The sequence below is a fragment of the Pelodiscus sinensis genome, chromosome 4 (genome assembly GCF_049634645.1).
Source record: "Pelodiscus sinensis isolate JC-2024 chromosome 4, ASM4963464v1, whole genome shotgun sequence".
Lineage (NCBI taxonomy): Eukaryota > Metazoa > Chordata > Testudines > Trionychidae > Pelodiscus > Pelodiscus sinensis.
The window spans coordinates 55942322-55954538 of NC_134714.1; the positions used below are offsets into that span (position 1 = coordinate 55942322).

The 12217-nt window shown below is 39.7% G+C and overlaps 1 protein-coding gene across 5 annotated transcripts in view; it reads right to left on the reverse strand.

Moving 5' to 3' along the window:
• Positions 1-12217, reverse strand: part of DPH6 (diphthamine biosynthesis 6) — a 358530-nt gene that overhangs the window by 196988 nt on the left and 149325 nt on the right. For all 5 annotated transcript variants that reach the window (XM_075927016.1, XM_075927014.1, XM_075927013.1 and 2 more), the window contains 2 exons: positions 5176-5326; positions 3274-3405 (listed from right to left, as the gene is read on the reverse strand). In XM_075927016.1, coding sequence (XP_075783131.1) covers positions 3274-3405; positions 5176-5326 — 283 coding nt within the window. The remainder of the gene's footprint in view (positions 1-3273; positions 3406-5175; positions 5327-12217) is intronic.

Sequence of the window (12217 nt, forward strand, 5' to 3'; positions counted from 1 at the left end):
ACCGTTACTCCTCATTGCAGGAGGAGTAACGGTAGTTTGAATTAGGAGCTTTAATTCGAACTACCTAGTCCATGCCATGTGTAGCCGCGGGCAGGGAGTTAGAACTACGGGGCATTTAAAAATGGCGGCGCCCGGGAACATGAAAATAAAGCCCGGGATATTTAAATCCCGGGCTTCATTTGCAAGTTCGAATGCCTACATTAGCCACCCTAGTTTGAACTAGGGTGGCAGTGCAGACATACCCACATAGAGCTATCTTCCAGTGTGCGTACATCCAAGATTCACAAAAGTAGTACATGTTATTTTTACTTAGGTTTGGGCCTTTTGCTGCCATCTAGAAGTCTGCGGGATTTGGTCAGGTATGACTTAGTCTCATTGGGTACGTCTAGACTACAGGCTTTTGTCGACAGTAGTTTTGTTGAGAGATACTGTTGACAAAGCTTCTATCGACAAAGAGCGTCTAGACTACATCCAGTTCTGTTGACAAAGCAAGCTGCTTTGTTGACGTGACAGTGTAGATGCAAAGGACAGTGCAGATGCAATAACGCCTTCTGTCGACAGAACTCTGTTGACAAAAGGCATTATTCCTTGTAGAATGAGGTTTACAGCCGTCGACAAAACTGATGAGTTCTGTCGACATTATGTCGACAGAACTCAACGGCAGTGTAGACGCAGGTATAGTTTTGTCGACAAAAGTCCACTTTTGTTGACAAAACCCTGTAGTCTAGACACAACTAGGTACGTCTACACTTGCTCCCTAGTTCAAGCTAGGGATGCAAATATAGCCAACCGAAATTGCTAATGAAGCGGGGATTTAAATATCCCATGCTTCATTAGCATAATCTCGCCCGCGCGTTATTCCACTCAACAGCTGATTCGAACCAGAAAGTGTGCTCCGGGACGTGTTAGTTCAAATCAAAAAATGAGTAACATTTGTTCAAACCAAGGAGTTTGATTCGAACTAACACGTCCCGGAGCACACTTCCTGTTGAGCGGAATAATGCGTGGGTGAGGTTATGCTACTGAAATGCAGGATATTTAAATCCCCGCTTCATTAGCAATTTCAGTCAGCTACATTTGCATCCCTAGCTCGAACTAGGGAGCAAATGTAGATGTACGACCAGAGTAGGGTGCTTATTGTGAAAATGAACAAGAGAATAACATCAGTATTTTCCGTTCTCTGCAGACCCACAAGTGGAGGGAGGGGAAGGTGGTGGAAGGAAGGGGCAAAGGGGGCAGTTGCCCTGGGTCCCAGCTATTCAAAAGGTCCTGGGGCTCCCAAGCACTTAAAATCACTGAGGGAGCACCACACAGCACACTCGGGGCAGCACTAAGGGCTAGTGGGGGAGCCAAGGTACACTCCAGGAGGTGCTGAGGGCTGGCTGCCCTGCAAGCCTATTCTATGATTCAAGCCCTGCTGCTTCCAGGAGTATGGAGCTGGGCCCCCCTGATGCTGTGTAACTGCGATACATCCAACTCCGGGTCAGATCACTGATGCCTATGGAAAAATGCCAGTTTATTATAGCTCATGAACTGGCCCTCTATGGAGAACATTTAGTGCTGTAATTTTTATCTCCTTCTAAAAACTTTACTGAAGGAAAAGTCTGAATAAAAAATATAGCTTAGAAAAGTAAATAAATGGAAAAAATACAGTACTAGATTCCCTCTTCTGTTTTTGATTTTATGGCTAGGGTATCATATGTTTCATGAAGTCCAGTAGTAAATTTCCATTTCTAAATCCTTCTGGCAAAACTCATCTTCTTTAGAAGTGATTAAATCAATTAACCTTGCAAGGAATAAGTTAAAAGGACTTGTGTATGCTCCATTTTCCCAGCATGATAGAGAACAGGCTGAAGTCCTGAGTACATTGCTAGTAAGAGTTCAGGAAAAGGCTCATGCAATACCTGCAGATGATCACTTTAGCCCTCAGAAAAATTTGGCAAAGAAACATTGTGGTTTCTTCAGATGACAGGATCATAATTCACTCAGCTTTCCCCACCCTCCACACGAAAAGGCAAAAACCCCACAGGAAACATGAGCACTGACATTTACTACCAAGAATCAAAAAACTACTATTTTGCCAGAAATGGAAAACAATACAGCTAATACAGTAAATACATGCTGAAAGCAATAGGCTACTCAACTAGTCAATGACACAATAAGTAGGGTTTTTTAAAAAACTTCTGATGGATGGTAAGGCAAAAATATATAATGTTTAGATTGGCAGATATCCACACAAATAAAATGAGAACCAAAGAAAATGTTATAGAGCCCCTTTGCTTCAATTTACAGATTATACCCAAAAGATTTACACGAAACACTAGCGCCTTTAACTACAAGTTTGATTACACTCTCTTTGCTGATTTTCAGGCTGTTAAAAACTAGCTGAAAACCCATCTAGAAAGCATGACTTCTGTGCTTTCTAAAAATGCTAAAGCTTCTTCATCATTTTGTATTCAGTCATGAATTCAGCTGCACAAGCCAAATGTAAAGATTTTATGGGCTAATATATCACAAGAATTTGTGAACAAGAATACAAGCCTACCCAAGCAGTCACTAAGAATGAATTTCATTTTTATGAATGAAAAAGAAGCCTGCATAAACATTATTTATTTAAAGTTTAAAATACAAAAAAACCTGATAAACAAAATGGGAACATTTTGTTTTATATGTCAATATCTTGTAAGAGTGTGATAGCAAGGAATGTGGCTTCCATGATTCCCAAGACAGCAATTTTCCCTTTGCATTAAGTACATAAATGAGATTTACTGCTCCTGACCTAATCCTAGATGCCAAAATGTACAAGAGCAACAGCTTTCTAAAAACTTAATTTAAAATTATTATGTTAACAAAAGCTTCACCACACAGCCAGCATCTCCTACAACATATGTTCACAGACAGGCTATGGAAAACACCGTATCTGAAAAGAGATAGATATATATAATACATATATTCCATTATATAAAATGATAGAGTTGTCTTCCACAAAATTGTTAAGAATATTTTGGAAATAATTCTGAAATACTGAGTTTATCATCCCCCATCTTTACTTTTTAGAGTCTTCAAACTCTGTGCATATTTCAACAGTAAATATTAAAGTTAGCTGTCTTCACAGCATGATGCCAACTCAAAGCAAGCCTCAAATGGTAAGTTTACAATCATAGAAATTAAAGTTATTGAAATATAAAAATATTTCAGCTCTTTACTTTTTCACTATATTTAAAAAACAACAACCCTTTTCATGATAAATAACAGCTTGGATTAATAAACTACCTTGGAGGGAAGAGAAGGCCTCCTGAGCTGCTTCTTGAATACTTCTTTCTTCTAATTGAAGGAAGCGGGCAGCAATGCCTGAAACCCACTGGTAACCACTTAGTGATTTTCCAGAATTTTCTAATGGCTTACCTCAACAAATGAAAGAAAATCGATCTGATTACAAAGACAACAGATATCAGTTTAAGTTTTATCAAAAAAATCTTTTAAACTATTGTTTATGCTCAGGGAGCAAAATTACAGATTATTAGATCATTTTGAAAATGATTTAGACAGTAAAATATAACAAAGTATCAAAAGTACACTTGAAATCATCAACACTACCAAACAGGACCTGGCAAATCTTCTCCCACAGATTTTCTCCAGAACACATTTCTTACAAATTGTTGGAGCTGAAGTATTATTTGTACATCTTGCAATTTTATTAACTACAATGCCTAACCAATGGGCGTTAGATGCCTAACTTGCCGGGACCCTTTTCAAATTCCCATAAAGCCTCTAGCCACAATATCCGATGCCCAAATATCTATGAAAATGTAGGCTGCTAGGCACTCACTAGTCAAACTATCAATTTGTAAATGCGACTTCTGAACTTTTTAATCTAAGAATATTTCTTTTAAACTAAGAATATTAATCAGGGGGACGATTTTTTTTGCATCTTACTTGAATACAACATTCTCCCATGTAGTATTGCATTGGCTGTATATTCTTATTAATGCAAGGTAGAGTTATTATTTATTTATAAAATGTACATGATGCTCTATACCATAGAGGAAGATGAAGGGTGAAATTCTGGCTCTATTGAATTTAATGGGAGTTTTACCACTCATGTTAATGGGGCTAGGATTTTAGCCCCGAAGTCTCTTGTCCCCAAAGTTTACCCGAAGTCTCTTGTCTCAGAACTCTAGCCTAAGGGTATGAATCTGCAATCTCCTGCATATATAGTTAGAGCCCTGCTCTGTGGATATCTATATCCATGGACTATACTGGCAGATGGTGCATCAGATGTAGATACAAATACTGTATCCGCACAGGACTCTGTGTATAGTACCACTGCTTTTATTCAAGTGAATGCAGCTCCTTGCAGAAGTAACTGTTTGTAGGAACAGGCTGTAATTCAGATAAGTAAGATTCAGAGCATTTCAGTTCAAATGATAGAAGGCATGGACATGTCATCAAGGAGGAAGTCACATGGGTAGTTTATACTGCCCATTAATACTAATGAGAATTACATGTATGAATTCACCCATGCATAAATCTGAGTCAATCGCCTCCAGATATAACAGTCCTGAAGTGACTTCTGAGCACAGGAAGCTGTGTGGACAGCAAATAAATTTGGGAAAGTAGTTTGATGGGAAAGAAAGCTGTAATAGTATCACTCTTGCATTCCAGCCACAAGAGAAAGTACATAAGGGATTTCTGGTACACTGAAAACTGAGGCATGGCAGGCTGTTATTTTATGTTTTTAAAAGTGCAGGGACTAGGGGGAGGGAATGTTTGTGATTTTTTTAAGCCATCATAACCTTTTCTCCAATCCAATTAATGGAAGGCTAAAATATAAAGCAGATAAAATTACATGGACAGAGCCAGTGTTGTTAAAATTTAGCATTTTTCTCTTATAAAAAACTGACAAGAGATACCCTTTGAAGAAGCAGCATCAGTCCTAGAATTAATCTCAAACACATAAGTCTATATATGATCACCCAAGATGATCTCTCTGTGCAAACAAAAAGCTCCTCATCCCAGACACATCTTTTCTTCAGAATATCTGGACAGCAATAAGATTACAAACCTTCACCCACAACAGGATTTTTGTAATAATGTTTAATATTACGTTCCACAAGAGTATATGAAATAAATATGACTTTCTCTCCTAATGAGAAAGAGGTATACAAAACTCACTGTATTGCAGAGAATTATGTTCCAATGATTTCCATATGATAGGAGGGCTTTTCTTTGGCCCATCTTCTTCAGATGCAGACTGAATACTATCCTCAGCACAGTTCACCTTGCAACAACAGCTACTGATCATAAATTTGTCTGAGGATTCCACCTGGTTGAAACAAATATTCTGACATAAGGAAGCAAATATTGTGCTTGGCTGTGGTAAACTGTCAAGTTTTTACTTTAAAAAAACCCCTAAAAATCTTTATAACAAAGAATATTACAGCTAAAAGGAAATTTAATCTTAGGACAAATAATGGAGGAAAGGGAATTGGATTCATTATTATCTGGACCACATATATGGTATTGCTATTGCTGATGTGAATTATGGAACCAACACAGATTTAGTAATGTAAAACAACAAAAGTAGAGAGTGATAATATTCAAGGTAATGGAGACAAGACAGTACTGTAATAAATAAAAGCTATAATATCATTATGCAGTACACTTCACTAGAAACAAGAGATTCAGATATTCCAAAGCCAGGAAGGACTATAGTCACAATCTAACCTGATCTCCTGGATAGGCCACAGAACTTCTCTAAAACCATTCCTAAAGCTTTTTTTTTTTTTTTAAGGAACAAAAAAAATTAAAATATTGCTGATGATAGAGAATCCACCAGAAACCTTCTTACGCTATTCCAGTGGGTGATCACTCTCATAATACAACACATATACCTTATTTCCAGTTTTAATTGGACTAGCTTCAACTTCCAACCATTGGATTGTGGTATGCAGGTAGGACTGCCCTGGTCTGGCACCATCAGGACCTGACTGGTCCCTGCTGATGGTTTTTGTTAGACCAGGGGAGGTCATTTCTGCCCCTTCCCCCCCCAACCATTGCTTCCCCCCAGCCATGGCCTGGTCGCTAGATAGTTTCCCCTACCCCACCTAGGCTTCCCGGTCCCTCCAGGCAGCCTTGCGCCCATGCACCCACCTTCTGGCCCCACTCGGCAGCCCCGCAGCTTCACACTGGGCTCCTGGCCCCACTGGCAGTTCGATGCTTGCAGCCCACTGCCCTGCGAGCCCCCAGCCCTCTACCAGAACCCTAGTCATGGAAGACCCATGGTCCTGTCATGGACGTTCCAGGACCAGAGAGTCCCAGTTTAGAGAGTTTCAAAGTGTACCTCTCTGCTAGATTGAAGAGACCCTCTTTTAATTCGTTATTAACCAAGTCTCATCTTGACTTCACCATCTTGCCCACGATCAGTATCAGGGTGACAGGTCTATAATTATCCTTTTAAAATATTTGCAGAAAATGTAGTTTTCTTTCAGTTTTCCTGGATTTCCCCCATGCTCCATAAACTTATTGCAAATCATCATACTAATTGGACTGATCTAGTAAATCCACAAACATCATCAACCCCTATTAAAATTCACAGCAGTTGGAGTAGATCCATGGAGATCTGCATCTTCCAGAATGTATATAGGTTTGCCTATGCTGCAGTTAAAAACCTATGGCTGGCCTATGCCAGCTGACATTGTTTAATTGTAGTGCTCCAACCTAAGCACAAATGTATGCACTGCAATTAAATGGCCCCACAAACCCAAATCAACTGCCCCAGGTCAGACATGGGTTTTTAGCTGCAGTGTAGACAGTCCCTAAGGGTAAATTTCCTTTTGTTGCTCAGTAAACCAGAAAGGGGAAAAAATGCAAAGTGCCTACTCCCATACCTTCACGTAAAAAGCACTCTCCTGAACATTGTGATGGATACCCTAACTAATGTATCCTTAGACCCGAGGAGGCATAATTAGTTGGTTTAGGGTCATGACCAGGCCCCAAGGCACACCTTCATGCACTCTGCTTTCAACAGCAAATACTGGATGTGGAGAAAAAGTGTGCATGGTTTTCATTTTTTGAGAAACAATAAGAACTATTGTATGCTATGTTTTTAACCAAGCCCTCCTGAGACGCCCTGTTCTACATGGCATGATGACTTCTGTAGACTTGACTTGGCTAATACTGCTCCTCTCCATTGCCGAGCTAGGGTAGAATTTTGTCCATAGCCTTACTATAAGCATTACCTCCATATGCTATTAATTCATTTGCTGCTCAATGGCCCATAATTTTAAATGATTTTTTCCAACAGTGTGCAACTCATGCAACTATGTACATTATTGCATTTTTATTACACACTAAATCTACAAAATGAGGATAAAGCAGAATAAAGCAAGATAAAAAAGGAATACAAAAACAATATGAACAATTCTGCAGTCTGCTAGCAGGAATTAGAACCTGGTAAAAATATGCTGTAAGCATGCAGACAAATTGCACACTATATATAGAAAAACATATATCAAAGTACATATAATCAAATTTATGTTGTACAGTGAAGCACTCAAAACTTGTAAATGCCAGAATTAAGATTACTGTGTTAACCTAAAATTGGCTCTGTGTGTCTCACCTTTGAACATCTGGCCCCTTCAAGTTGTCTAAAGTTTGGCATCCAAAGCAGACACTCCAAAAATCAGTAGTCACTTTTGAATATTTAGGTCATCATAACTAGCAAAATAATTTCCTTTTTGTATTTTTTCTCTCTCCTAAAAAAGCCTCTCTAAGCCCCTAGGTTATAGATGATTCCAGTATTAAAGTTCTCTCTTCTAAGTTATGGGGCCGATCCTTACCAATCCATTCTCCCCACCTCCAAACACACAAAGTGGCTTGGGTCAAAAGTCTGCATTGAGAACCTGACATTTACATAAATGTCTGACTCTACTGGGGAGTAAAAGGATCCAGCTAAGTGAAAGCAGTATGTTTGGAAATTCTCAGGAAAGGTTAAATTACAAAAAGGTCATTACCTAGGGGAGAAACCTGAGCCTTGCTGTCTCTAAAAAGGCTCAGGGGGAATTTAGCAAGAACTGCAAACACTAAAACTATGCTCTAAGAGGAGCTGATGCTCTTTGATTGGACTTCATTTTATTCGTTCCACCTAGAAAGGTGTAAAACTCAGGGCAATAGTCTATTTTATGTGAGCCAACTGTACATTAAAACAAGTCAACTGAATGTAACCTAACAGCGGAAAGATAAATGCTGTAGCTAAGTACAAACATCATATGCACTCCAAACATTACATATATTACAAAATATTACCAACCAACAGCATCCATATAATTTTCCATTAATTGAACATATTCTACTATTTCTGTGGGTAGTTCCGTTTTGCTGCTGCCTATAGGGCTGTATAAGAGCCACAATCCCTTAAATATGTCTAAAAAATTAAGGGGTAGGATTTTCAAATAACATGTAAGGAATTATCAAACCAGATCGCCCCTCCATGAGAAACCACAGGGAAGCAGTGTGATATTCCATTATTCAAACTATGTCCCTTTCACACTTGTCTATAAGCTGTGCAATGCAACCAAATAGTGAAAGATATTACTTTTGCTGCTAGCATGCAAATAGTTTTGCATTAATTTAAAGTTGCTTTCTCTTGATTAATTTTAAAATGGCATACATCATTAAACAAGCATTTAACATTGTAACCACAATGAAAGCAGGCTAAAACAGTGTAGCTATGAAACTAGCCAGTGCTGAACATTACCTCGATCATCTGATTGTGCCCCTTCTTTCTACCCCCTATATAAGCGTGTACACAATCAACAAAATACAGGTGCCAATATCATGCTGTTGTTCCAAAACAATTTGTCACAATACTTCCTCTCCCTTTTCTTCCAAAAATGTTGAATTTCTGCACAAAAAGAGCCAATAAGAGGTTTGACGATCCATCATGGCTATGAAAATATAATTAGAATAGAATGATTTCACTCTTTGCAACGATATACCTTTGTTTATAGCCTTTGTAGATGATGAACTAGCTTCTTTAAAGTCACCACCTTATCGTAAAAATTCTTGTAGGTGTTTATGAAAGGTTTGTTACAATTTTCTTCTGCTTCTAAATCTTGTGTGGTTAAATTTGCGATACAAAGACATTTTGTAAGTGAAGGTATATAAAATCAGTACCAAATGTGTTTTAGTAACTCTCAGTAGCATACACTTTTAGTAAATAACGTAACACCCTTTCTGCAAAAGAAGTATCGTGCACATAATTCATGATGGCATGGTGTGGTATGAAGATTATAACCGTATTTGCTCAGAATCACTCACAGCATTCTCTTGTGACTCTGATATTTGTGAATAATAAAAACATTCCAAACTTATGCCAAATAAAACCTATGTCACTCTCACCATTGTCTTCTTTCTTTGCTAAATACATTAGTATCAATAAGGCTATATTATGTGTGTGTGCACGCATGTGTCTATATTATAGTCCAATCAACATCTATACTGAATATAATTCAATACACTTACACAAACACCTGTTCATTGGCATTCCTTTTAGAAATTACTGTCGACCTGTAGGAACTGTCTGATTTTACTGTGAATACACAAAGGCCTGCACAAACACTTATGCAGTCTTGTTGATTTCAAGGTTTAGGATAAATGGCAATGCTTTTTCAAGACAGAATCCTGGAGTACTCCAACAATACAGGAAATCAATCAGTATCAACACCAGCACAGGTGCAGGCTTCAGCAGAAGCATTAGGTGTGGGACCTGGCACTATCTTATGCTATGGCTCAATGCCAGCATAGGCAGAGCTGTCAGATCCTCTTTAGTTGCTGTTTTCAGAGCTAGTACAAACACTGCCTTGCCATTACTGCCTACAGAGAAACTAATCTGCTTAGGATGTTGAAACTTGAAAGAGAGGATGACGAGAATGCCAAAAGGGAATAACATTCTTCAGATGATACTCACTTCTGTGTTTGTCCATTTAAAAATGAAAAAAAAAAGGATCTTTGTTATCACAAAACAATACACATGCTCTTTCACATAAGTAATATTGGTTACATTCCTTTCCTCATTCTTTATGGCATGACAGTCTAATTTTTGGCTCTGTGCCTGCAAACACTTATGTTTTTGCTTCACTATATTCTCATAAGTTGCCGTACTGAGATAGGTCATTAGCACAGTTATATCAATAGATTATACTACTAGATTCAGTGTTTATAAAGACAGAAGAAACCAACATGAAAATCTAGTCTGATCTGCATAATACAGACTATAGGACGTCCCTGAATTAAATTCCTGGTTGAATTAGAACATAGCTGTATCACTCAAACTTGATTTTAAAATTTTGAGTGATGATGAAACACTTGACAAGGTACTCCAATGGTTGAGTACATGTGTAAGTGTTCCAAAGTCAAGCACATGCATAAAGGTTTCTAGGTAGAAACCCTTAGTTGGCTGCCTGGCAGTCAAGGGTGGTTGGTGAGCAGAGCGAGCAGGGGGCCCAGACATGTAGTTTCTTTTATTGGAGAAAGAAAGCAGTTTTGGGATGTAATGAAATAGAGAGAATATTGTATGCTAGCAAGCCAGATGCCAGCTCTTACTCAGGTTGCAGGACCTAGAGAAGAACAGATAATCTCATAGCTGGAAACCCCATAGGTCACCTGTATATTAGTTTTGCTCAAAGCAGACATTAGTCTTATAAGAATGTATTTAGTGTTCAGACTCATGTTTGTAAACTGCTGCATGTGTTAATCTCACTTCTATGTATGTATTTTATGATGTAAGAAAATATGTAAGTTTTACTTGGGAACTGTGAAAATGTTTGTTCTGAACTTATGAATGCAGGCCCAGGAATCATTTCTCCCTGTCACTCCAGCGCATCCAGAAGACTATCAAAATCACATGGGATGTTAAGGATTAGTGCAATAGAAAGGACTGTTATAAGGATGTTAAAATGCGATTATCTAGTCAATAAGCACCACTCTGCAGAGCTGCAGCGGGGGAAGCACCAGGAGCCGACTCGAGCCAGGACTGAGCAGTCCCAGCTCCTGCCAGCTCCGGAGCAACACACGCTGCAGCTCTGCATTTTAAATGCAGTTAAGAGTCACTGGGCTCTTACTACATTTAAAATGCAGAAGTGCAGCAATCAGCGTGAGCTGGGAATGCTTGATCCTGGCTCACGCTGAGTCCAGTAGCCCCTGTTTGCAGACAGCCGTGTCTGCCGCAAACAGGGGCTGATGCTGGGGTAGCCTCTGTTTGTGGCATTTGGCCCTGGCTGCCATGATCACAGACTGCTCTGGCACAAGCCTCTGTTCACGGCAGCCAAGGCTGGCAGTGAATAAGGGTTGGTTGGCAGGCAGCAATAGCCCCTGTATACAGAGGGCCCAGCCCCCTGCTGGGACCTTGCGGACAGGTGCTGCTTCACAGTAGCATCCACTATCCCCCACTCCACTGCCTCTGATAGAGGCAGTTGGGGGGGAGGGGCAGGTGGCACCTGGAGACAATGCTGGGGGAAACCAGCTTTTAAGCCAACTCCCCCCCAGCACCTGCTCCTGACCCCCACTTGCTGCCTCTCATAGACGCAGTAAGGAGGGGCACCACAGAGTCTCTCCTCACCCCATGCTGCCTGTGGTGCTTCTGCTTTTGAAATGTGTAAGAGCCCTGCAAGTTTCCGCCAGCACCAGCTTCTGCTCCCCACTTACTGCCTCTCTCTGATAGAGGCAGCAAGGTGGGGAGAAGTGACTACACAACTATTCAATAAGCATTTGCTTGTCTACTAGTCGACTAGTCGCATACATCCCGAATTGGATAATGGTCTTACCAATCCACCAAGCTAGGTGCCCATCCTGTGGGCTTGGAAGGAAATAAAACAAACCCACAGGAAATATTTCCAACCTTTTAGCTGTTCAAACTCTGAAGGGTCAAAGATTCTGAAGAGAAGCCAAAGATTCCTAGGGGCTGCCTCCTAGGTCCACCCTGAAAGACACTTTGCGTTGACCGATCTCTACAACTCTGTCACTCTTTGGATTTACAGGGTAACTCATTGGTATGTATTTGTTTGCTTGCTTTAACCTGTAAATATCTCATTTCTTTTTTCCTAGTTAATAAACCTTGAGATTTATTACATGGTTGGCTGGAGATGTTTTTGGTATAAAATCTCGGTTACCAACCAATCTGAGCCTAAGAGATAGGTCTCTTGAGACTGGAAGCAAT